Consider the following 26,586-nt stretch of genomic DNA (forward strand, 5'->3'; position numbering starts at 1 on the left):
CTAAATAAACTATGTGCTTACAATTAATTTCACCTATTTCTTTTGGCTTTTTTTAATGTAGCTATTGGAAAATTTTACATTATTTGGCTCAAATTATATTTCTGTTGTACAGCGCTATTTTAGACAGAAATTTAGACTAGTGATCCATGATAGGACGCCATTCTACTAGTCGAACCAGGAAGTCAGTTTCATCAGGCCATTTCACCGGTACCGACGCTCCAACATTCTGGATTATTACTGTTTTCTTAAATCTTTTTTTGAGAGAGAGACAGAGTGAGGGCAGGGGAGGAACAGAGAGAGAGGGAGACGCAGAATCCGAAGCAGGCTCCAGACTCTGGTCTCTCAGCACAGAGCCCGACGCGGGGCTCAAACCCTCGAACCCTGAGATCATGATCTGATCCGAAGTCGAACGCTTAACCGACTAAACCACCCGGGCGCCGCAACACGCTGGATTAGTAACCTCATTTCCACAGTCCCCAACTCCAACCCAGTTGGACTACAAGGGCCAGCGTGCACTGCGCGCCTTTAGGGGCGGAACCTGAAGGACCGGCCTCTTTGTGACATCACGTCCGCTACGCCGCGCTGTTCTCCTTCTTTCCCAGGGCGCGCAGCTTGGAGGCGGGAGGGGAGTATCTGGGAGGTGAAGAGGTAGCGGGGTAGAGGGCGCGCGAATGTGGGAGGCCCCAACCCTGCTGGGTGAGCTGCCCTCGGTCTAACTTCCCCAGCCCATATTTGTCCGAACCGGTTGTGAGGATCGTGTCTCCCGCGTGGAAAGGGCGGCTGGCTTCCCGGAAGTGCCGGTGTCCGCTGCGGGTGGGCGCGGGGTGTGTGACCTCACGGCAGCGTCCACAGCACCCGACGAGGCAGGCGCGCGCCGGGGCTCTGCTTCTCAGGCCCAGAGCCTCTCCCGTAACTTGCACAATGGGTGCCAATCTATTCTAGAGCTGACCGAGGTGGGGCCGCGGCCGAGAGTATTGAGGAGGGGGGCCTAAGGCGAAAACCTTTTCTCCCCTGGCAGCCGACTTGCTTTAACTTTTCTTTGAAAAGGAGAATTCTTAACGCTCCTTGCACCTGTTGTAATGTGCGATCTTGTGGGCAAAGAAATGCCTGTTTAACTGAGCTATTGTTTCCTATGAAGTTACTCAAGATATAGGAGAATGTATTTGAATTTTAGGGGACCAAGTTTAACAAAACATTCATTTCAACTACTGTGCACGCTCATCCATACAACCTCGCGAATGAGATGATGCTACAGTTCTGGGCTGCTTCATCTTAAGGAGTTGATGTTACTTCTGGCAAGTTCTGTCTTCCCTGGCTATTATAGTTGGTGGTATGTGCCTCTGGTTTAATTTCAGGTTGATGCCTTGTGATGCCCGTCCCTCCCCACCTTCCCACCTCCCTGAAATGAGAGGGGAAAAGCCCTTTAGAAATGGAGGATTCTAGGATCTCCCATGCTTTTGCTTTGGGACATACATGACATGCTGGATCTCTGACTTAAAAGTTACAATTTAGGTCAGTCCCTGCCAGATGATTGTTTTAAATCACTGTGTCTGATTTACCATGGCTTTTTATTGCAGCAGCAGGCCTCCACATTTAATAGATAAATAAGCATATTAAAAATTTTTAAGAGTTTTTTGGGGCAAAAATCAGTTCCAGTTAGCACCAAACCAAAAATGGTTAGGAGGACTCTGCAGATCAGAACCAGAAGAGAGACGTAATAAAATGCAGCAAGAAAGGAAAGTGTTTGGCCATATTTTGAAGCCTAGGAGGCTGTTTGTGATTGGTTTTCTTTAGCATTTTGCTTTTGTAACCTAGAAGCGTGAGCAGGCTTAGACCATGGTTTGCTAACACAGGCCACCACAGCTTTAAAGCTGCATCAATCTAGTAGCCTCCTTGTTTAATTAATTTGACCCAATGCAGGGGGCTCATAATTTTCAGAAGTTGCATGCATTGGAACTCAAATAAGCCTTTTTTTTTTTTTTAATGCTTAACTATATCCGTCACCATATGATCTCATTTTCTACTAAGAAGCTTTTCATACATTTGAGTCTAAATGGGATCATTGAATGAGCACGGAGTCAAGAGTAAAAGAATATTTTATAGCAAAGTGGTCTCTCAAATCTGACCTGCTTAATGATTTTTATGCATAGCTTTATATTGCTATTACAGCCCCTCTGCTCCCCAAGGAGCTTAGGACAAATCATTTAGGAACATGAAATGTTCCTTTTTGGAATATTAATCACAGTTGACATTAGTTATGCTTAATATTGTAGCAATTGCTTTTTTAATATTTTTTTAAATATTTATTTATTATTGAGAGAGAGACAGACAGAATGAATCGGGGAGAGGCAGAGAGAGAGGGAGACACAGAATCCAAAGCAGTCTCCAGGCTCTGAGCCGTCAGCACAGAGCCCGACGTGGGGCTTGAACTCACAAACCACAAGATCATGACCTGAGCCAAAGTTTGACGCTTAACCAACTGAGCCACCCAGGTGCCCCAGCAATTGGTTTTTATAAATATTAATCCTCAGAATAAGCCATAGATCAAATACTACTGTTATCCCTATTTTAACAGATAAACAGAGGATAAGTCATCTACCCAGTATCACACAATTGGTAGCAAAGCGAGGATTGGAACCCAGATAGGGTAACTCGAAAGTCCACACTGTAACACATACTCCTGCAGAGAGAACACTTGACTGGTGAGAAAGCTCTGCGCTTTGTCACTTCTCCCCTCTGTCTCATAAAACATTACAGGAGAAATTTAAGAGTTGTTTTCTTGATGGCATCAGTGGAGTCTTACCAGAGGGAAGTAGAGTCATTCTGCTGGGAGGTGGGGAGAAGGCAGAGAAAAGAAAAATAAAATGTCTGAGAAAGAAGGTGGAAAAGAGCATCTGCCCAGAAAGATAAACCTTGTATGATTAGAGTCTGCCCAAAGCCGGCTAAGGTCTGTAATAGTTTACATGCAAATGAAATACTTTACTTTCCAAATGAAAGTTGGAGTAGTGGGGAATACTTCCCTCTCATGTGCTTTTATTTTGAGTAGTAGGTTCAGGTTCATAGATTCATGTCAGATATCCAACAACAACAACAAAAAAAAACAGCTTTAAGAAAGAGGGTGTCTTCTGGGGCTGATGGGATTTGGGACTTCTTTGATCTCCTTAAAAATGAAAAGCGGGGGGCGCCTGGGTGGCGCAGTCGGTTAAGCGTCCGACTTCAGCCAGGTCACAATCTCGCGGTCCGTGAGTTCGAGCCCCGCATCAGGCTCTGGGCTGATGGCTCGGAGCCTGGAGCCTGTTTCCGATTCTGTGTCTCCCTCTCTCTCTGCCCCTCCCCCGTTCATGCTCTGTCTCTCTCTGTCCCAAAAATAAATAAACGTTGAAAAAAAAAAAATGAAAAGGGGAGGGGTGCCTGGGAGGCTCAGTTGGTTAAGTGCTCGACTCTTGACTTTGGCTCAGGTTATGAGCTCACGCTTGCTGTGTTCAAGCACCCTGTCGGGCTCTGCACTGGCAGTGCGGAGCCTGCCTGGGGTTCTCTCTCTCCTTCTCCGTCTGCCCCTCCTACCCTGGTGCGCACGCGCTCTCTCTCTCTCTCTCAATAAAGAAACAAAAAAAAAATGCAAAGGGAACAGGGAAGTAGCAGAACGTGACCCATAGAGTTCCAGGCACAGAAACCTCAGCATGAATGCGGGCGGGCCACCCCGAAAGCCTCCTGAAGCACCCAAGCACGTTGTAGCACCTCGCATTGGTTCTCCTTTCTGACTTCTGATGGTTGTGGTTCTTGATTAGGCTCAGCGCTAACTCAGACCATGTGGACCGCTGATGAGATTGCATGGCTGTGTTACGAGCACTACCAGACCAGGCTGCCCAAGCAGGGGAAGCCTGCGCCCAACCGTGAGTGGACGTTGCTAGCAGCCGTGGTGAAGATACAGCCTGCCACCGACCAGGCCTGTGGCGGCGCTAACAAACCGGTGCAAGGTGAGACCTTTCCACCTCCAAACGCTCCCTCTCCCTGTCAAAGATGGTAGAATTGTTCCTGGCCGTGCCCTGGCTGGGGGCAGATGCAGTGGTGGGAATGTTCTCCTGCTCTCCACCAGGTGCCGCAGTCCTTCCGGTGGTGGGAGTTGGCCATGCCAGAACCACAACCACAGCCCCCGGTTGGGTCAGCCTGTAAGAATGTTCTGGAGGAGTCTGCAGATGTGAAACCTGAGGAGGGGGACCATTCACATTATGAGAGCTCGCTTAATGATTCATTCTTTTCCTCTCAGTGACAAAGGAAGTTGTCTCAATGGGAACGGGGACGAAATGCATAGGCCAGTCCAAAATGAGGAAGAGCGGTAAGCCCAGGTGGGGTCTGGAAACCACTGTCCATGTTGTCCTTTCCTCTTCTCAGCAAAGGGGCCGTATGGCTGAGGTGGCCAACCTTAATGTTCCCGCTGACTGTCACTCCAGATGGAAGGACAGAACTCATTTTTTTTTAAGTTTACTTATTTTGAGAGAGAGAAAAAGCATACGCATGAGTTGGGGAGGAGCAGAGAAAGAAAGAGAGTATCCCAAGCAGGCTCCACACTGTCCGCACAGAGCCCGATGCAGGGCTCACGAACCATGAGGTCATGACCTAAGCCAAAATCACGAGACAGCTGCTTAACTGGCTGAGCCACCGAGGCACCCCATAGAATTCATTTAAAGAATGGAAATAAACTGTGAAAGCAAAGGCCTCCGGGAACATACTTTCTGAGTAGATTGAAAGTTGGCCAATATGTTCATGCTCAAACCAGAAGTCCCCCGGACTTAGCCACCGCACATTTTATCTGAAGCCTCCAAAAGCAATCAAATGGAGATTTGGGCACCAGCAAGAATATGGAAATCCCTTAGAGATCTGGCATCTTCACCTTCTGCTTCCAGTTAGCAGATTCCTTCTCAAGTTTGCTTTCCTCATTTTCCCCGCCTTGCCTCCCGGTTCCAGGACCATTATGGATTGAATTTGTTGAGGTTATATCACCATAAGAGGAAGTGTGATACCAGAGTACAAAAGACTTGGACCCCTGTCCTCCAGATATTTTCCTATAAATCAGTAGTTCTTGGCTATGGGGAGATTTTGCCCCCCAGGGGACATTTGGCAATGGTTGGAGATATTTTCGGTTGTTACAACTAGGGGGAGGGGGATATTGTGCTACCTGCCTCTGGTAGAGGCCAGGAATGCTGCTAAACATCTTACATATCCACAGGACAGACTGCCCCAACAAAGAATTTTTTAACCTAAAACGTACAGTAGCATTGAGTTGAGGAAACTCTGTATTGCCTTTAATCGTTGCAATACTTTCTGACAAAGTCCTCCAGGAGCTACGTGGCCATCCTGGCTGCTGGGGAAACCACTGTGTTCTACTTCTAGGAAACAGGGCCTCTCCATGTTCTATATGTCTTCACTAGTGTCCTGTCTTTGCCACAGGAGACATCCTCAATGATAGCCATGCTGAGGTCATAGCCAGGAGGAGTTTCCAAAGGTAAAGCCACATCCCCAGACAATCTGATTTAGCCTGCCTTGGGGGTCCCAGAATGTGCATTTCTAATAAGCTCTCCAGTAATACTGACCATGTCAGTCTGTGAACTACTCTTTGAATAGCACTGGTCTACACAGTGGTTCTCATGCCCGATGTGCATCAGAATTACCTAGGCTTGTGAAAACCCAGATCACTGGGCCCACCCCTAGAGATTCCGACTCAGCAGGTCCAGATTGCATTTCTAACAGATTCCAGATGATGCTGATCCTGCTGGTACAAGGGCCACACTTTGAGAATCACTGGTCTAGATCATTCTCGTAATTCCAGATTCCAGTGCCAGTCCCATTGGGCTGCAGTAGCTCTTTCTTTCTTAGAAAATCACCCAGCCAGTCTTTCCCTGTATCTCAGTGATCGGTTGTTCATTCTGATAACATCTTGCACCCCATTAGGTACCTTCTGCATCAGCTCCACTTGGCGGCCGCCCTGAAGGAGAATAGCATTTTTGTCCCTGGAACTCAGAGAGGGCTGTGGAAACTCAGACAAGGCATCTTGTTTGTGTTTTTCTCCAGCCATACACCCTGTAAGTATATTCAAGCCTTTGGATTGATGTTATGTTGTCTTTTTCCTTGTGTTTGTCTTATCCATAGATGCATTTCCCAAAAAAGCTCTTCTGGCTTAAGTGTAGCTACAGCCAGTGGACAGTGCCTTTTTCTGAACAGGCCATTGTGCCTAATCACTTCTCTACCAAGGAAAGGCTCAGCTCTCAGTTCTCAGCTCCCAACAGGATTGTGAAGCTTAAACCTCCTCGAGGTCTGAACCCAACAATAGGGCTTAGAAGCCCAAAGCCTTGAGTTCTATAGAGATTTATGCTGAAACTCATTCTATTCATTCATTCATTCATGCAACAGATATTTTCTGCTACTTGTCAAGTACACTATGATATACTAGATGTATAGCAGGGAATAAGATTAGCCCCTGGCTTAGCCTCATAGAGTCTTTTAGGGAATGTAGACAGTCATGATTAGTTAAGTTAAATTTTGATGAGTTATAAGGGGATGTTCAGGTGCTGTGGTTGTATTAGGCAGGAAAACCAGGCATAGCCTAGGGGTGGCCACTCTTTTTTTGTCTTGAAAATAATTTCTACCCTTTGTAGATAGCAATTCAGGGATGGCAGTAAAATTTCCTTACCCTAAATCCTTTGAAATAAGAGCAGACTATTGTTCTCTGAGTATTAAACTTTAAAACTAATACATGCATTTTGATCAGATACAGGCACTCATTCTAAAGAGCATAGCTGCCAAGATTTGGTCATAATTCAAATCAAAAATGTGATATAGCTTAAGAAAGAATGAGTCTATCAGAAAATAATTGGTTGAGTCAAAGGCCAGAAAAACGACATGCAGAGTGAGGTAGGCAGGGCTCATCCATGCTTAGTTATTAGCAGCAGAAGCCAAAGAACCAAAGGATGTCCAAGAACCAAAGGATGTTTCCTAACTCAGTGCTTCTCAAACAACAATATGCATATGAACCACCCGCAGGTCTTAATAAAATGTGGATTGAAATTCATTAGGTCTGGGATGAAGTCTGAGATTCTGCATTTTTAACCAAGTCCCCACAATGCCAGTGGTGTTGGCCTGTGGACCACACTTTGAGTAGCCAGGGCTTGGCTGATCCCGATGGCAGGCGTAGCCTTATTGTGGAGAGAGAAGCATCTGCAGGTCATGGCTATCCAGACCACATAAATCCGTGGTCCACAGGCTGGTCCATAGCCAGATGGGAAAAATCAGGACTATAATGAGTTTTTCAAAAAAGCTAATTCTTTTCCATGTGAAGGTTATAAGATTTTTCTTTTATTTTTAATCATAGTAATTAGGATTTTTAAAGATCTTACTTGATGGAATACAAAGTAATCTATTGATCTTAAAATCTACTGGAAATTTTACTGGTCTGTGAAATCAAAATCTAGAACCACTGTTCTAACTGTCCTGGGCTCATGGGTAATCTTTTAAAATGTGATGTCCACCCATGCATGGTTTGTCTGAAGGAGGAAAGAACACTACCTGGAGAATTTGACTATCTGGCTCCCTTGGCATTTATTCCTCATTGCTAATTGATAATTTGGTGCCTGGGTTAGCTACTTCCGGCCCTTACTTGTGAGTTTGATTAGCATGAGTCAGCCTCTGGAGCTTTCTGAGTGGGAGGTGGGCCCCAGTCAATTCTCCAAAGTCACTGTCACCTTGTGAGACCTCTGGAAGCCTGCCAGCCAGCCTTTCTGGCAACACGCCCACATCTACCCCTTTTGCCTTTCCCACTCTGAGGTTATAAAGACTACAAATGTATTATTTACATGCTTTAAAAAAGCAACACACATTAGGTTAGTGTTTGAAAAAGTAGCTCCTTTTTCACAGGGAAGCTGTGCTTTTTACTAACCTCTGGTTTTCTTTGATTCTGTTTAAGCATAGAGTTAGGTGAGAAATCTCTAACCGACTGCAGGGAAATGCCAGCTATATAATTCACTGCAGAGTCTTTACTGTGAGGACATACACAAAGATCTCCGAGATGGGGAAACTAAACATTTTTGCCAAACGTGTTTAACCATGAAATCAACCTCCCACTTTGCTTTTCCATCTCATGGGATAACATCCCACAAAATGTGCTGGGAAAACTGTGCTCTTTGGGAACCAAGGTTCTTAACTCAGGACGGCTTTGCTCCTCAGGGGACAGTTTGCAACATCTGGAGTCATTTTTGATGGTCAGGCTGGGAGGTGCTATTGGTAGCTAGTAGTAGGTGGAGACCAAGGAGCTGCCAAACATGTAATGGAAAGGAGAGCCCCCACAGCAAAGAATTTTCTGGCCCAAATGTCAGTAGTATGGAAGTTGACAAATCGTGATCTAAACTAGTGTTTTCAGAACTTCCTGGGATGAGAATTACTTGAGATCTTTGTTTAAAGTATTCAGTTTTCCAGATCCTCCCACCCCAGCATTTCTAACTCACTCTGGTCTAGATAAGATAGAGTCGCAGAGGATTCTTACTCAGGAAGTTTGGACAAGTCTTCCTAATACATCTCAGCACAGCTGGAAAATAGGATTAAACTCCATTTAAGACAATGGTTCTTCGTAGGGCTCCTGGGTCGCTCAGTCTTAGGTTAAGCTTCCAACTCTTGATTGCAGCTCAGGTCATGATTCCAGGGTGATGGGATCGAACCCCTCATTGGGCTCTGGGCTGAGTGTGGAGCCTGCTTAAGGTTCTCTCTCTGTCTCCCTCTGCCCATCTCCCCTGTTCTCTCTCTTTAAAAAAATAAAAAAATAAAAATGAAAAAGACAGTGGTTCTTAAAGTTGAGCCTGCATCAAAATGACCCGGAGAACTTGTTGAAACACACATTGCTGGGTACCACCTCCAGAGTTTCCAATTCAGCAGGTCCACTGTGGGTCCCAAGAATCTACAGCTCTCACAAGTTCCTAAGGGATGTTGATGTGGCTGGTCTGGGGGCCTCACTTTGAGAACCACTGGTTTTTAAGGGGTTCCTTCTCCTGCAGGTGGGGATGCCTCCATCATTCCAATGCTTGAGTTTGAAGATCAGCCCTGCTGTCCCGTCAGTAGACGTTGGACCAATAAGCCATCAGAAGAAGCCAGTGGTAACCCAGAAACTCCTGAAGATGAAAAGAAATATGAAGACCTGGGTAGTCCTGTGACCAAAAAGATGAGGCTTGAACCTGGGATTCCTGATGGTGTGGCTCACTGTCAGAGTTTGGACAATCAGGAAAGTGGTCCAGTCCCACCAACTGTCAGCAGCTCTAATGTCCCCACACAGGAACTGGCCACTGTCACCGGAAGGGCCCCCAGTGGTGCCAAAGTGGTGGACGTTTATAGAACTGGAGCCAAATGTGTGCCTGGAGAAGCTGGAGACTCGGGAAAGCCTGGTGCAGCATATCACCAGGTGGGCCTGCTCCGGGTGAAGCCAGGCCGGGGAGACAGGACCCGCTCCATGTCCTGCAGTGACAAGTTGGCACGGTGGAATGTCCTCGGATGCCAGGGGGCACTGCTGATGCACCTTCTAGAAGAGCCTGTCTACCTGTCAGCCGTGGTCATTGGGAGGTGCCCGTACAGCCAGGAGGCCATGCGGAGAGCTCTGACTGGGAGGTGAGAGGGCAGGGAGGGGAGGGCTCAAGTGGAACAGTCTTCCTCAGAAGCAGTCTGAGAATATGTCCAGAGAGCCTGAAGGACATCCATATGGGGGCGCCTGGGTGACTCAGTCAGTTGAACATCCCACTCTTGATTTCAGCTTAGGTCATGATCTCACGGTTCTTGGGATTGGACCCCATGTCGGACTCTGCACTGACAGCATGGAGCCTTCTTGGGATTCTTTGTCCCTCTCTCTGCCCTTCCCCACTCACACATGCATGTTTTCTCTTTCAAAATAAATAAATAAAAACTTTAGAAGAAATCCATGCATTTTGTTCCAGTGGTTCCATTGCTAGGAATTTGTCCTAAGGAGATAATTAAGAAAGTGCTCAAACATTTAGCTTTGTGTGTAGTCTTTTTTTTTTTTTTAAGCCAGATCCACACGCAACACGGAGCCCCAACGTGGGCTTGAACTCAACCCTGAGATCAAGACCTGAGCTGAGATCAAGAGTCGGACACTTAACCAACTAAGGCATCCAGGCACCCATGTAGTCATTTTTAAAAAAGAAAAGGAAATGGCCAGCAAGAGATTTTTGTTAAAACTAATATTGATGAAAATTTGACTTGGAAATGTTCATGATGTTCAAAGAGCAAGTCAAAAGATACAATAAGTTCATTTTGGTCTTTATGTATTTATTTTTTTTTCTTCTTTTCTTTTTTTCTTTTTTCAACGTTTTTTTTTTTTTATTTATTTTTGGGACAGAGAAAGACAGAGCATGAACGGGGGAGGGGCAGAGAGAGAGGGAGACACAAAATCGGAAACAGGCTCCAGGCTCCGAGCCATCAGCCCAGAGCCCGATGCGGGGCTCGAACTCACGGACCGCGAGATCGTGACCTGGCTGAAGTCGGACGCTTAACCGACTGCGCCACCCAGGCGCCCCATTATGTATTTATTTTAAAAGAGAGAGCACGTGTGAGCAGGGGAGGGGCAGAGAGAGAAAGAGAATCCCAAGTAGGCTCCACACTGTCAGCACAGAGCCCTACTCAGGGCTCAGACCCACAAACTGTGAGATCATGACCTGAGCCAAAATCAAGAGTTGGACGCTTAACCAACTGAGCTACCCAGGTGCCCCTGGTCTTAAAGTATATGTGCACATAGAAAAAAAACTGTCAAAGAATATATACCAAATTATTAGAATGATTACCTCTGAGTTGTGATATTATGGGTGTTTTTTTCTTCTTTGCAATTACTCTTGTCTTCTAATTTTCCTGCAGTACCTATATATATATATAGTTAAAATTTTTAAAAACGATCAACATCAGTGTTAATTTTTTAAAAGATAAAAGACAAAGCTTCATCACTGAAGTGTGGTCTCCCTAAAGAAGGGCAGCCAGACCCAATTAAGGCTGTGGTAACTGAGGGCAGGATGAGGCCATGGCTGGAGGGGAAGCCTGTCGTGTCAGATGTGCTGCTCCCCCGAGGCTCAGTCCAGGGAGCAGCTGCAGGGTGTGACCCACTAATTCCACTCCTGGGTACGTACCCAGGAGAAATGAAAACATACATCCACATAAGAACTTGTACACGAATGTTCATAGCAAGGTAGGTCACAGTAGCCAAAACCTGAAACAGCCCAAGTGTGCGTCAGCTGGATAAACAAAAGGGGGTGGGTTGTTATGGTGGAATATTAGCCCCCAAAAGGAGTGAAGGCCAGATACAAGCTGCGACACTGATGAGCCTTGAAAACTTTATGCCGAGTGAGAGGAGCCACGTAGTGTATGATTTTATGTAGAGAAATGTCCTAAACGGGCAAATCTAGAAGGGGATTCGTGGGTGCCAAGGGCTGGAGAAGGGTGTGCGGAGTGACTGCTAACAGGTACAGGGTTTCTTACTGAAGGGATGAAACTGTAAACTTAGACTGTGGTGACATTGGCACAATTCTGTGAATATCCAAAAACAAAATGTATTTTACACTTTAAGTGGATGAATTTTATGGTATATAAATTATATCCCAATAAGATGTTGGGTGTTTTTTTAATTTTATTTTGTTTTACAGAGAGCATGTGCGAGCCAGGAGAGGGGCAGAGGGAGAGAATCTGAAGCAGGTTCCATGCTCAGCCCAGAGCCCAGTGCAGGGCTCAGTCCCACGACCCTGGGATCATGACCTGAGCCGAAATCAAGAGTAAGACACCCAACTGACTGAGCCACCCAGGTGCCCCCCAGTAAGATGTTTTTTAAAAAATAAAGCAACCCAGGGGTGCCTCAGTGGCCCAGTCGGTTAGGCATCGGACTCTTGATTTCTGCTCAGGTCATGATCTCACAGTTCATGAGTTCAAGCCCCACATCGGGCTCTGCACTGACAGCATGGAGTCTGCTTGGGATTCTCTCCCTCCGTCTCTCTGCCCCTCCCCCCACTCATGTTCACGTGCGTGTGCACCCTCTCTCTCTCAAATATATAAACTTTAAAAAGGCAACTCTAGGCACTGTGTGCAAGATATTTTCTGAGTTTCCTGTGCTTTCCCCATTCTGAGACCTTAAAGTTGCTGTCTCCTCAGTTCCAGAGCAGCACCACGTTGGCCTGTAGATTGTGTGAAAGATACAAAAGGAAAAAATGAAACTTTTATATTATAGTATGGTTTGCGTTTCTGGTGTGTGTGAAGGATTCCCTAGGAAACAGATGCCACAAGTTAATATTTCTGTTTAAGGTTTTCACATCTTTCAAAGCCAGTACCAGGAGTGGAGTTTGGAGTCACGAAAGTCACTGAGGGGTGGTGACTCAGTTCATCGTTTTCACTTCAGAGTGATGGGAAGGGATCTCCCTTCAGCCATGAGGTTCATATGATCTAGATTCTGTTCTGTTATGCCCTCTCGCCGAGACTCAGGGGTGAAGTGGTCCACAGTCCTCCATATTCTCTTCCTCGAACAGAGGGCCTAAACCAAATGCATTTTCCCTCACATTAGGTGTCAGAACGTCTCAGCTCTACCCAAAGGCTTTGGAGTTCAAGAAGTGACAATACAGCAGTCCGGTTTACTGTTTGAACAGAGCCGCGGCGCAGTGCAGGCAAAAAGGGCTGACAGCCCAGGCCGACTTGTTCCTTGTGGCGCAGGTAAGATATCCTGGTTCCCCTTGCCCTGGAGTGACTTTTCCCCAGACCGTTGGGTGGCCTGGGAGGCACTGCGTCCACCCAGCCTGGGAAGGCAGTTTATTACCTCAGTGGTCAATAGTGTGGGCTTGGGGGGTGCCTGGGTGGCTCGGTTGAGTGACCGACTTCAGCTCAGGTCATGATCTCACGGTTTGTGGGTTCGAGCTCTGCGTTGGGCTCTGTGCTGACAGCCCGTAGCCTGGAGCCTGCTTCGGATTCTGTGTCTCCCTCTCTCTCTGCCCTTCCTCTGCTCGTAGCTTGTACACTCGCTTGTATTGTCTCTCTCAAAAATGAATAAACATTGAAAAAATTTTAAAAAAAAGTAGCGTGGGCTTGGGAAACACCCACCCTAGGTCAGGTTCATGCTCTCCGTGACTCTGGGCAACTTACTTATCCTGTCTTAGCCTCAAGTTCTTCATTTTTAGGTAAGAATATCATTTCGTAAAGAATCCAATTTTAAAAAATGGCCAGAAGACATGAATAGACATTTCTCCAAAGAGGGCATCCAGACGGCCAACAGACATGTGCAAAGATGCTCAACATCATTAATCATTAGGGAAATGCTAATCAAAACTACAGTGAGCTATCACCTCAGGCCTGTCAGAATGGCTAAAATCAACAACACAAGAAACAGGTGTTGGCAAGGATGTGGAGAAAAAGAAACCTCCTTGCACTGTTGTTAGTAGGAAAGCAAACTGGTGCAGCCATTGTGAAACACAGTGTGGAGGTTCCTCAAAAAATTAAAAATAGGGGCACCTGGGTGGCTCATTCAGTTAAGCATGCGACTTCAGCTAGGGTCGTGATCTCACAGTTGGTGAAATCAAGCCCCACATCGGGCTCTCTGCTGTCAGTGCAGAACCCACTTTGGATCCTCTCTCTCTCTGCCTCTCTCTCTCTCTCTCTCTCAAAAATAAATAAACAGGGGCGCCTGGGTGGTGCAGTCGGTTAAGTGTCCGACTTCAGCCAGGTCACGATCTCATGGTCCGTGAGTTCGAGCCCCGCGTCAGGCTCTGGGCTGATGGCTCAGAGCCTGGAGTCTGTTTCCGATTCTGTGTCTCCCTCTCTCTCTGCCCCTCCCCCGTTCATGCTCTGTCTCTCTCTGTCCCAAAAATAAATCAACGTTGAAAATAAATAAATAAATAAATAAATAAATAAACAAACATTTAAAAAAAAGATTAAAAAAATTAAAAATAAAACTACCCTATGATCCAGTAATCATACTACTGGGTATTTACCCAAAAAGTACAAAAGCACTAATTCAAAGGGATACATGCACTCCTGTGTTTACAGTAGCCAAATTATGGAAACAGCCCAGGTGTCCACTGGCAGATGAATGGATAAAGAAGAGGTAGTGTATATACACAATGAATATTAGTCATAAAAGAAAATGAAATCTTGCCATTTGCAACAGCATGGATGGAGCTAGAGAGTATTATGCTAAGTGAAATAAGTCAGAGAAAGACAAATACCATATGATCTCACTCATGGAGTAAGTGGAAGTAAGAAACAAATGACAAAGGCGAAAAAAATGGAGACAAACCAAGGAATGACTCTTAACTATAGAGAACAAACTGATGGTTACCAGAGGGTAGAATGAGGGAGGATGGGGAAAATAGGTGATGGGGATTAAGGAGTGGAAGAAAAGTCTATCATTCTTTATTAGGGCTGTTATGAGGATTAAATGAGAAACTCTATTTCATTCAATTACCTTGTGTCCAGCATATGATAAATGCTTAATGGTTATTAGATTTGATGATGATGATGATGATGATGATGATGGTGATGAATCACAAACCACTTTATATTACCATATTCTGGAGGCCATCCATCAGAGTGGCAACCATTGACTCTGATGTCATGTCCAACTCTCCTGAGTCTGCAGACGCAGGGAAATATTTTTGTTAAAACACCTCTGATGTTCACAGGAAACTGAACGGTCTTAATTGCAGAATCTTGTCTTTTCATAGCCATCAGCTGGAGTGCAGTTCCTGAGCAGCCGCTGGATGTCACTGCCAATGGCTTTCCACAGGGAACAACACGGAAGGCAATCAGGTGCCTTCAGGCCAGGTACAGCATATTGGGGCAGAAGGAGATGGTGGCTGTGCAGTCCTGTGTTACCACTCTCTAGTTCCAGAACGTTTTCATCTCCCCAAAAAGAAACCCCGCACCCACTGGCTGTAATTCCCCATGCCCTTCTCCAGCCCCATGAATCTCCTTTATGTCTGTGGATTTGTCTGTTCTGGACTTCCCACTACATGAAATCATACAGTATGTGACTTAACTTACTTAGCCTAAGTTTTCAAGGCTCATCCATGTTGTAACATGTATCAGTCCTTCATTCCTACATTCCATTGTCTGGATCTGACCACTTTTTGTTTCTCCACTCTTCTGTTAATGGATATTTGGGTTATTTCACTTTGGGGCTGTGGGAATAATGCTGCTGCGAACATTTATAGAATCTTTTAGGTGGACGTATGTTTTCAATTCTCTTGGGTATACCTTGGAATGGAATTGCTGGGTCATATGATAACCTCGGAGGTTTTTTTGTTTTTGCTTTTTTTGAGGAACTGCCAAACTGTTTTCCATAGTAGCTGCACTATTTTAAACTCCTACCAGCAATGTATGGGTTTCAATTATCCTACATCCTTTACAACACTCATTATTGTCTCGTTTTATTGTAGTCATTGTGGGTGTGAAGTGCTATATGATTGTAATTTGCTGTGCATTTCCCTAATAATTGTTTGAGCTTCTTTTGATGCTGAGCATCTTATCATATACTTATTAGCTCTTTGTATATCTTCTTTGGAAAAATACCTATTCTGATCCTTTGCCCATTTTTTAACTTGGTTTTATTTATCTTTTATTGTTGAGTTTTAAGGTTTCTTGATATATTCCGGGTACTAGTCCTTTATCACAGATGTATTTGAATGTATTTTTTGTCAATTCTGCGGGTTGTCTTTTCACTTTTTGAAGGTGTCCTTTAAAACGTGGAAGTTTTAAATTTTGATGAAGTCTGTTCAATCTGTTTTTTCGTGGGTGGTTTGTGCTTTTAGCATCACAGGTAAGAAACCATTGCCTGATTCAATATCACAAAGATTTGCTTTGTTTTCTTCTCATAGTTTTATAGTTTCAGCTCTTAGGTTGATGACTTTGATCCCTTTTGAGTTAATTTTTCTATAAGGTGTGAGGTAGGGGTCCAACCTCATTCTTTTGCATGGGGGTATCCAGTTGTCCTGCCACCATTTTTTTTTTTTTTTTTGTGGAAAGACTGTTCTTTCCCCTGGAAAATGTTGAAAAGAACACTTTCTTGGGCTTTACCAGTAGGGATTCTGGTTTCATAGGTCAAGCTTGAAGGCCAAGAATCATTTATGAAGCTCCAGAGTGATTGGCCTGGCAGAAAGGCAACCATGAAAGCAGGACTTTTTGTCTTCATATTGGCTTCGACTGAAATGTACAACATGTAGTCTGCTAGACACGAGACTCCCTGTATGTTTCAAGGGTCATGCATCTGCCATACTGGTTTTTCTTCTTCTAAATGCTCAGCAGATCCTACTCTACTTTTCCCTCCCAGTGAGCCACTGGTAGTCTTCAGTAGCCTGTGGGTGGGACGGGCTGTAGGGAAATGTCCTCTCCACCAAAGGCATTTACATCTCAGATGGACTGAGCTGCCACTGAGTGACTCCTGTAGGATTTCTACCTTTTACAGGTATAGTTAACCCTTGAACTATAACCCTGGGGGGGTTATGGGTTCTGACCCCCCCCTTACAGTTGAAAATCCATTTATACCTTTTGATTGGTCAAAACCTTAACCGCCAATAGCTTGCTGTTGATTAGAAGCCTTACTGATAACATGAACACTTGATTAGCATGTATTTCATATGTCGTATGTATTACATACTGTATTCTTATCATAAAGCAAACCAGAAAAATGTTATTACAAAAGTCATAAGGAAAAGACATGTATAATACTGTATTTATTGAAAAAAATCCTTGTGTCACTGGACCCCGCACAGTTCAAACCCATGTTATTCAAGGGTCAACTGTAGTTCTTTTCACTCTTGAGTTGCTTTTCCATTTCTTTACTATGTCCTTAAAAAAAAATTTATAATTAAAGTTTACAGTTGGATTTGTTTCTTCTTTTTAATATGCTTATTTGCCAGTCTCAACACAGACAAAAATAACTTATATAGTTTTAGACCTTAAAAAAGAAGATTTTGTTCTCTGCAGCCACTCATCAGGGTCCAGATGTCCCAGTCTGCAGACCCAGACCCTTTCCTGTTAGCCCAGGCTGTTGAATTGAGTGATATTAACAAACTTGTTAGGGGTGGAGGTTTTGGGACCAGTTTTTCCCCCGAGGACCTCCTAGCTTCAGGCCACTGTTTGCATCTCCCAAGGGACCAGCTCTCAGCCACAGACCAGGGTGTGTGAGCAGAGCAGGTCCTGCCTTCACAGGGACCATGTTTCCTGCAGAGTTCCAGCTCTGCTCTAAGGCAGCGACAGGCCCGCAGCAGCTCCCCCGGCCCCACCCACCTGACGGTGGCTCCTGTTTGTGCTTCCTCAGGTCTAAATGCTCTTCTTCACTAGGAGTCCGCACCCTCTTTTACCTTGAAAGTTCAGCTCAACCACCACTGCCTTCTGGTTGCTGTAGGTCCAGAAGGTCCAGGTTCGCTGCCTCCTGGAACCTCTCTTCAAACTCCTGTAGTGCTATATTCTCTGGCTTATCCCGATATGTCAGTGCTTTCTGTTGATGAGGAGTACCTCATGTTTCCAAGCTCGCTCTGGCTCCAGTTACCCACATGACTTTGAACGAGTGCAGTTGCATTCCGGGCTTCCGTGTGTCCGTATCTGTAAGATGAGGATGTTGGAGTAGATGATCTGAGGTCCCTGACGCGTTGTAGGTGTCTCTCCATTTAGGAGGCAGACTCCTTGCAGGGAAGAAGTGTATGGGAGAAAGAGCAGGAGCTTTGCAGTCCAAGAGACTGATGTTTAATTCCTAGTTCCCTTTCTCTCCAGTGTGTGACACCTTGGGCAAATTACTTTACTTCTCTGAGCCTCCGTTTCCCCAACAGCAAAGCAAGGGTAACTAAGAGTATGTGTCACCCAGGAACGTGGTGAGAAGTGAAAGCGAATGTGGTGCAGGCTCGCAGCAAACACCTTGTTAAGGTTGGTTTCCCCTTCAGTTGCCCAGTGAAGCTTCATGTTATGTGCAGAAGAGTCAGCATTTCTTTTATTCTAAAGAGTTACAGCTGCTGGGGAGAGAGCAGGTTCTCTCACTGCTCATTCCCAAGCCCTGGCATCCTAGGACCACCTTCTTTACCACCGCGGGGCATATGAAAGCAGACGGATGTTAGAGACATTTAATATGCTAACACAATACGAGAAGAAAATACTTAAGTCTTTGTGTTCTTTTCCAAACAATGTGATGATAACAGACACCACGTAAAAGACCCTCATTTTCAAGAAGCTTCATTTTGCTCTTTTCCCTAACGTGGCAAATCCTCATTCCACCCCAGAGCATCCTGGAGAGATCATTTACGTGGCTCATTGGATTATAAAAGAAAAGCATGAGGGATTAAAAACAACAACAACAACCCTAAGTGTGCCTAAATATGTTAAAAGATAGGGCTAGATTAAGAACACCTACGTAAACCTGTGTCATCTTTAAGAAATTGTTTATGTATATATAATTTTCCTAGCTCTGTGATGCCCCAACCAGCAATGTCAACCAACTTACCAGGGAGAGCCTAATATCTAAGAACATAATTGTTGCTGCTGAAAGGAACCAGGGCTCCTTGGAGAGAAGTAGCCAGCAGCCAGGAGGATTGTTATGTTCCACAAATGACATGAGTGATTATTACTGAGTAGGTCTCATTGACAGAGGAATTACGAGTATGGCCACTCTGTTCTGCTGTTGATTAGGTCTTGAGAAAGGCCTTTCTTCTCTGGAGGGAGTTCTTGTTCAGCAGAGGAGTGGTTCCCAGCATCCCCCGTCTGTATAGATATAATACCTTAACATCACTCACAAGGCCATTCACTTAGGCCAGAAACATTCATAAGAGAAAGTGCTGTTTGTTCCTCCAGAAGGAAGAATGCTGGAAACATTTTCAGAGCTGGTCTCAAGAAGCTGTGAAAGCAATGCCCTTGTCTTTTTTTTTTTTTTTTTTAACATTTATTCATTTTTGAAAGGCAGAGAGAGACAGAACGCGAATGGGGGAGGGACAGAGAGAGAGGAAGACACAGAATCCGAAGCAGGCTCCAGGCTCTGAGCTGTCAGCACAGAGCCCGATGCAGGGCTCGAACTCACGGACCGCGAGATCATGACCTGAGCCGGAGTCGGCTACCTAACCTACTGAGCCACTCAGGCACTTCGATGCCCTTGTCTTATTCTTGATTTTAAGGACATGAATTTGCTATAGGTTTTTAATGATGCCCTTTATGAATGTAAATGCTGTCTTTCCTAGTCCTCGTTTGCTAAAAGATTTTAAATCATTCTGTGGCTGTTGAATTCTCACAAGTGCTTCTCTGCACATTTTTTCCTCATAATGACATTACATTTCTCTTTTAATCTGTTAATGAGATAAGTTTCATTAGTTTCTTGGCTTTGGGTTTTCTTTTTACCATTAAAGGAACCTTACATTCCTAAGCGCCGGCAGCCACTCGGGCCCAGTTCAAGCCTAGGGAGAGTGTGAGGGCTCAGGACCCCCGCTAAGCGATGATTGCTGCGGTGTAGCCTCCGTGCCCGCCAGGTGAGGGAACTCTCTGGCAGAATGTACACTTCCCTACTTCACATATACCTATTATGGCCACAGGGTCCGAGCTGATGGACAGCTCACATGGACAGTCTGTGAGGACGGGGGAGGGTATGGTGTGTAAAGATGAGACAGCAGCTTCTTGGCACACACATCTGCCTCCTCTGCATCAGCTCGTGAACTGCGTATAGCGAGGAAAGAAGGAGGCGCACACGGTCCAGATCCCGGCAGCCTGGATGGGCAGAGCCAGGAGAGCCCAGTTGGGCTGGTGAGGAATCCGCACTCACTTCCTTCACTGTCCCGAGCTGTGGCCTGCACGAAGCTTCGGGTTAGAAGCAAAGGAAGGCCCACAGTGCCCGCGGGGGAGTCTGGAGGCTCTGCCTCCGGTGCTTGTCCGAGTGGACTTTGTAACCGAGGTTCACGTGGGGAGCACCACTCAAGCCTGAAACCCAGCTTAACTGTCGTGAGCCATGTCACCACAGGGCCGGCGCCCTTAGGAAGAAGTAGCCCAGCATGGCTGGCAGGGGTCCTGGGGGGAATTTAGTAATCCCACCTCTGTTGTCACCCCATTTGGGACTGTCACCTTCATGATTTCATGGCTGATGACATTTCTTAAGAGGAGATTCACTTTTTTAACCTCACCCCAATCAGGTCTACATTTTCTTCATGTGAAGAACAGGTTGGGGGGGGGGGGCGTTCCTGCACGTTCAAATTTAAGAAAGATAACAGGGGAAGCCCGGTGTCCCTGACAGGGGCCTGGTGTGTATCAAACACTCATTAAAAATCTTATTTGTCTTTTTCCAAACAGATCCCAAATCAGCAAAGTGGAACTCTTTAGATCATTTCAGAAACTGCTAAGCAGTATTTCAGAGGACAAGTGGCCAGACTCCCTCAGGTGACTCTGTTGACCCATTTTTTTTTTTCATATTTAGGACGACTTGTGGTTTAATTCTGGTTTACAAATGGCAGGAAGCTTTGGCAGGAGTGGTGGCTCAATGGGCCAGTGGGCACTTAGTTACCACCCGCATGTGCCTCTGTCCCCCGGGCTCCGATTGCAGGTGCAGATCTGAGGTGTACAGGAGGGGTGGTTTAGTGGTGCAGGGTTACAGAAGACTGGGGGGGAATTGGGGCTTGGTCTGCTCCAGGCCCCCCCTTTGCCCCCCTCCAGGTGGAAGGCAGAGCAGACATATAGGGCTGGCCCTATTGCTTAGAGGGCAATAGAGTCTATTAGGAACATCACTCTGCTCTTCCTCTGCTGCAGCCTTACAATTGAAATTGCTCCCAAACAGGAATGTAGAGAACTATAAAACCGCTCCAGGGGCCAGTGGGTGGGTAGTCCAGACACTTAGCTACTCAAGGTCAGTGCCCTCACTTCATACTCCAGATGCAAGCTCCAGGGCCCCCAAGCCCCTCACGCTTGGGACCACTGACTGCAAACTCAGGGGCTCCTGCTACCCCCTTAAATTCACTAATTCACTGGAACAACTCAAATTCAGGAGTGCACTATACCTACAATTACTTTTTATTCTAAAGAATATAGATCAGGACCAGCTAAAAAGGGACACACAGGGCACAGTCTGAGAGGGTACCAAACACAATTCGTCTGTGTCCTCAGGATGTGTTACCCTTCCAACACATCACTGTGTGTCACCAACCAGAAGGGGACCCAAGTTTTAGCGTCCAGTGTCTTCCCTGTGCTTGTGTTATATACACCTGAATGACTCATTGGCCACATGATGTGACTGAACTCATTCTTCATCTTCCCCTCCCATCAGGAGGTCAGACTGGTATCACAGACCAACTCCACTCTGTGGTTAGTCTCTCTGGCAGGGCCAGCCCCATCCAGATCTCTGTAGGGCCCACCAGGAGTCACCTCGTTAAATATAAACTCAGGTGTGATCAGAAGGGTCCACCATGAATAACAAAGACATTTCTTTTTTTTTTTTAATGTTTATTTATTTCTGAGACAGAGAGAGACAGAGTATGAGTGGGGGAGGGGCAGAGAGAGAGGGAGACACAGCATCCGAAGCAGGCTCCAGGCTCTGAGCTGTCAGCACAGACCCCGACGCGGGGCTCGAACTCACAAACCGTGAGATCATGACCTTAGCCGAAGTCGGTCGCTCAACCGACTGAGCCACCCAGGTGCCCCAACAAAGACATTTCTACCCCTTGGGAAATCCTGGGGGTTTGAAGGTTCCCTCCCAGGAACCGGCAACAAGACCGGCCAAATTCTTTATTGTACAGCAGAGGGGAAGCCAAGGTGTTGCTAGAAAAGTCTATTTGAAGAGGCTGACCACTTGTTATCACCGTCATGCGTACTGCTGTTGGTAGTGATGCCCTCCAGTCAGTTTGGTCAGGAGTCACTCTGCTTGTTTTTTTGTCTGGAAAAATGAATCAAACTGACCAGGAGGTTTCCATACATTTTATGTGTCGGTGAAAACAAATCTGGACTGAGGTCAGGAGAGACTTTACTCAAAAGGATCATTGCAGTAAGAGAGGGGCTGTTAACAGCAGCAGCAGGACTGATGCCATAACAAAGACACTCCAGTCCTAAGGTCTGTAAGCCTCCAGGGCCGGCGGGAAGGAGTAGCCCTTTGTGGGGAGCAGTGAACAAGGCCGGAAGGAACAGGGCAGGGGGCATGGAATGCGCAGTTGGTGTGATGGGGCGAGTAGACAGGAAACATCTTTTCTTGAGATCAGTCAGTTGTCAGGAGGAGCCGTTAAGAATGGGTCCCTGCAGGGCACCTGGGTGGCTCAGTCGGTTAAGCGTCCGACTTCGGCTCAGGTCAAGATCTCACGGTCCGTGAGTTCGAGCCCCGCGTCGGGCTCTGGGCTGACGGCTCAGAGCCCGGAGCCTGCTTCAGATTCTGTGTCTCCCTCTCTCTCTCTGACCCTCCCCCATTCATGCTCTGTCTCTCTCTGTCTCAAAAATAAATAAACATTAAAAAAAATTAAAAAAAAAAAAAAAAAAAGAATAGGTCCCTGCATATTGTGATGCTGGCTCAGGCTGAGGGTGGGTCATAGTTCAGGGTTGGGAGAAGGACAGAAGCATAACTAATGTTGGTCAAGGAAGCAAGAATTTTGTCGAGATTGGTATGTGGATGGAAACAGTTCAGCTAGTCATTATGAGACAGAGAATGGGAGTTTGAGGATCCGTCATAGGTAAGCCAAGGGGGGGCGTCCATGAGTCCTATCTGGGTCTTACGGGGAACGGGACTGTGCAGTAAGCCATTTCCCAGAACTCTTTAAACCAAAAAGTAGATAGTTATTCTTGTGTTATCTGATACCAGGAGGACCAGACAAGACTAGCATTGTTTAGTCTCACCTGGGTTTTTTTTAATGATTATTTATTTATTTTAAGAGAGTTCACACGCAAGCATGGCGGGGGAGGGAGGGCAGAGAGAATCCCAAGTAGCGTTCACGTGGTCAGTGCGGTCAGTGTATAGAGCCCAACATGGGGCTCGATCTCACAAACCATGGAATCAGGACCTGAGGCAAAAGAGTCGGACGCTTAACTGACTAAGCCACCCAGGTGCCCCCTTTTCTCCCCTGTTTCAATCCATGTTGCTTTCTAGTGAATTTCCTACATTGGAGAGAGAGTAGCTGGTGGAAAGCATACCAAAATCCTCCCGTTCCTAGATCTGTTCCTAGTCTCTGCTTAGACATCTGTCCAGCTGATTGCTCAGTTGGCCACCACGTTGAGCTGATCAGTGAGAACCTGTGTGCTTGGTGGTGTGTGTGCATTAGGGCGCAGAAGCTAGAGACGTACCACGAGTACAAGGAGGCTGCGTCTACTTACCAGGAAGCCTGGAGTGCGCTCCGAAAGCAGGCCTTTGGATCCTGGATCAGAAACCCACCGGATTATCACCAGTTTAAATAAGAAGGGCAAACTGCAAAGAGCTTATTAGTAGCAGAGTGTTTTTCAGCTGCTCACACTGGACGGCTTCTTCCTTTGTACTGGACAAGCCTTAGCTTTTCTTGTGGCTGAGTCAGGAAAAAAAAAAGTCTGTCATCTACCAGAGTGACCTATCTCTTCTGGGTAATATGGACAGAATCCTGAAACATGGAACTATCCATACTTGACTGACGTATCTCTCTCTGCTAAAACATCACCTCGCTGATGCCCTTGGCATCTGTCCTAACGTGTGTTATTGCTTCTCTAAAACATGGAGTAAGAACTTGGAATGTGACGCTTGAAAGGTACTCTGCAACAGCTCCGCTCTGTGTTCCCACATTGATCTGGCAAGTATTTCTTGGGCTGAGATGGTGTCCGGACCTCTGCAAGTTTTAGAGCTTCCCTTGGCATAGTGGACATGTGCCGTTTCTTCCCTCAGAGGGTCATCCTTTCCTGCTCTATCCATGGGACTTGGCTGAAGCAAACCTCACTCCCCAGCTCTCGGATTGTGAGGCAGCGCCATACAATCCTGGAACTACTGCCAGGGCGAGCAGGAAAGATGCTGTCTCCTCTCGGATCAGAAGCTCCAAGGACCACAGACTCGTGGGACTGTCTGTGGCTGCCTTTGCCTCCACACAGAGGCAGCCAGCTTGAGAATGAAGGCAAGAAAACAGGAAACAGACAAAAGCATCGGCTCCCGTGACCTTGTTTGGATGCCTGAAGCCAGTGCCCAGCCTGGACTTCAAGTATGTGAGATAAATTCATACGGCTGTTTGGGTTAAGCCTATCTGAGTAGGTTTTCTGTGGCTTTCAAATGAAAGAGTTCTAACAGGCCAAAAGTCCATATAGCAAGTCAGCAGCAGACCTAGCTACCCATCCTCTTTCAACCACCATCTAATATTTAACTCTCAACCTCTCTGCTCCTTAAATTATTGATGGAAAGGGAAGTTCTCCGTGTCAGGATTATCCAAAGCTCTTCTCAAAGTCCTTTAGTATCTTGGAATAGCTTTTTTTTCTTTTAAGATTTTATTCGTAAGTAGTCTCTACACCCAGTATGGGGCTTGAACTCATGACCCCAAGATCAAGAGTCACACACTCCACTGACTGAGCCAGCCAGGCGCCCTGTCATTCTTGTATGGCTTTAAATGTTTTTTAAGGGGCGCCTGGGTGGCACAGTCGGTTGAGCGTCCGACTTCAGCCAGGTCACGATCTCGCGGTTCGTGAGTTCGAGCCCCGCGTCAGGCTCTGGGCTCATGGCTCGGAGCCTGGAGCCTATTTCCGATTCTGTGTCTCCCTCTCTCTCTGCCCCTCCCCCGTTCATGCTCTGTCTCTCTCTGTTCCAAAAATAAATAAAAAACGTTGAAAAAAAAATGTTTTTTAATAACAGCTTTATTTATAATTTACATTCCATAAAATTTACCCATTGAAAGTATACAATTTAGTGGCTTTTAGTATATCCACAGAGTTGTACAACCATCACCATAATTGTAGAACATTTTTGTTCTCTGTTAGAGGTGGGGGACCCTCATCGACCCAGTATGGTTCCCATTAGCCAGGCACTCCCCATTTTCAGTCAGCCCCACCCTCACCCCAGTCCTAGGGCTTCTCAGGTGATTCTGCGTACTTCTGTTGCACCATATCAAGAGGAACAGGACATCTGGTTGTCCTACTTTCAGCGAGTTCGCAGTGGGCTCAGTGGGCTCAGCTTATCTATCCCGGTAGGAAGTTCCCAGTCACCCTTTCACCTCATGGTTTTAGCAGCAGTGCAAGGGATCCCCGAGACCACCCTCAGGTTTGATGGTTCACTGGACACTCATGGAATGCAGCAAAACTATTGTAGTTATTATTTATTTCAGCGAAAGGATACAGATTTTTTTTAATCTTTTTTTTTTTATATTTTTTGGGGAGGAGAGGGCAAGTGGGGGAGGGGCAGACAGAAGGGGACAGAGGATCTGAAGGAGGCTCCGTGTTGACAGGCTGACAGCACCAAGCCCATGTGGGGCTTGAACTCATGAACCACGAGATCATGGCCTTAGCCGAAGTCAGATTCTCAACGGACTGAGCCACCCAAGTGCCCTGAACGTTTTTGAGAGAGAGCAGAGCACGTGGCGCACGCAAGCGGGGGAGGGGCAGAGAGAGAGGGAGACAGAGAATCCGGAACAGGCTCTGTCCCGACAGCCTCAAACTGTGGGCTCAAACTCACAAACTGCAAGATCATGACCTGAGCCACCCAGGTGCCCCTGAAAGGACACAGATTAACGTCGGCAGAGAGAAAAGGCACACGGGCACAGTCCAGGTGCAAGACTCTATCCTCCCTGTATCAACCATATGCTTCTGATGCTTTGACATCCAGGGCCTTGCTCACCCTGGAGAGACTGCCCACGGAGGCTAGCCAACTCCCAGAGATAGTAAAAGATTGAAACTGAGCCCTCCAGGGGCACCTAGGTGGCACAGTTGGTTAAGCGTTTGGCTTCAGCTTCAGCTCAGGTCATGATCTCACAACTTGTCTGTTCAAGCCCTACGTCAGGCTCTGTGCTGACAGCTCAGAGCCTGGAGCCTGCTTCGGATTCTGTCTCCATCTTCTCTCTGCCCCTCCCCTGCTTGCACACTGCCTCTCTCTCTGTCTCAAATATAAATAAACATTAAAAAAAGAAAAGAAAAGAAAGTAAGCCCTCCAGAGTTCATACCCAGCCACGTGCTTTATGGGGCTCTCCCACTCTGGGCCACACTCCACCTGCCCTGATTGCCCCAGGTCCAGGTACGAGAAAACCAGGGACAGCCCTTGTGCCTCAGAGACCACTGAAATGAGTCCAACTAGCCAGTCCCAAGTCCGCTTACCCTGCCCCGGCCCTTCCTCCCCTTTACAATAACGGCTGTTGCACGCATGTCCTCGCTCCTTCTGCCTCCTGACCCACCCTGGTGCTTCTCCGTGTGACTCCTTGTGGCCTGGCATGTCCTCTCCTCCTGCATTTAAAAACTGTCTCCCGTGGAGTTGCACACACAGCACTGAATTCCCCCAGAAATGATGTGTGACAGTATGGGCCAAGCGTTGCCAGCCTTGGGTGCTGCTAACATGCTGCAGTGCACAGGACAAACCCCGTAACAAAGGAGTATTTGGCCCACAGTATCAGTAGTGCTGAGGCTGAGAAACCCTGATCTAAAGATTGTGTTTTCAGG

At 46.4% G+C, this 26,586-nt stretch overlaps 1 protein-coding gene across 10 annotated transcripts in view; it reads left to right on the plus strand.

Moving 5' to 3' along the window:
- The first annotated feature begins 584 nt into the window (after positions 1–584).
- The window catches only part of ADAT1 (adenosine deaminase tRNA specific 1), a 39,092-nt gene continuing 13,090 nt past the window's right edge, over positions 585–26,586 (plus strand). For 2 of the 10 annotated variants that reach the window (XM_086688872.1, XM_086688873.1), the window contains exons 1-8: positions 586–696; positions 3,789–3,977; positions 4,268–4,336; positions 5,449–5,503; positions 5,950–6,080; positions 9,039–9,642; positions 12,584–12,729; positions 20,323–20,409. In XM_086688872.1, the coding sequence (XP_086544998.1) occupies positions 672–696; positions 3,789–3,977; positions 4,268–4,336; positions 5,449–5,503; positions 5,950–6,080; positions 9,039–9,642; positions 12,584–12,729; positions 20,323–20,372 (1,269 nt within the window). In that variant the 5' untranslated portion in view covers positions 586–671 and the 3' untranslated portion in view covers positions 20,373–20,409. Of the gene's footprint in view, positions 1,331–3,788; positions 3,978–4,267; positions 4,347–5,448; positions 5,504–5,949; positions 6,081–9,038; positions 9,643–12,583; positions 12,730–14,732; positions 14,833–19,687; positions 19,843–20,322; positions 20,410–23,261; positions 24,197–26,586 lie in introns of those variants that run through there. The other 8 variants (XM_086688868.1, XM_025920740.2, XR_015244693.1 and 5 more) reach the window with 8 other exon arrangements.

This window comes from Puma concolor, chromosome E2 (genome assembly GCF_028749965.1).
Source record: "Puma concolor isolate L17-30 chromosome E2, mPumCon1.1.hap2, whole genome shotgun sequence".
Lineage (NCBI taxonomy): Eukaryota > Metazoa > Chordata > Mammalia > Carnivora > Felidae > Puma > Puma concolor.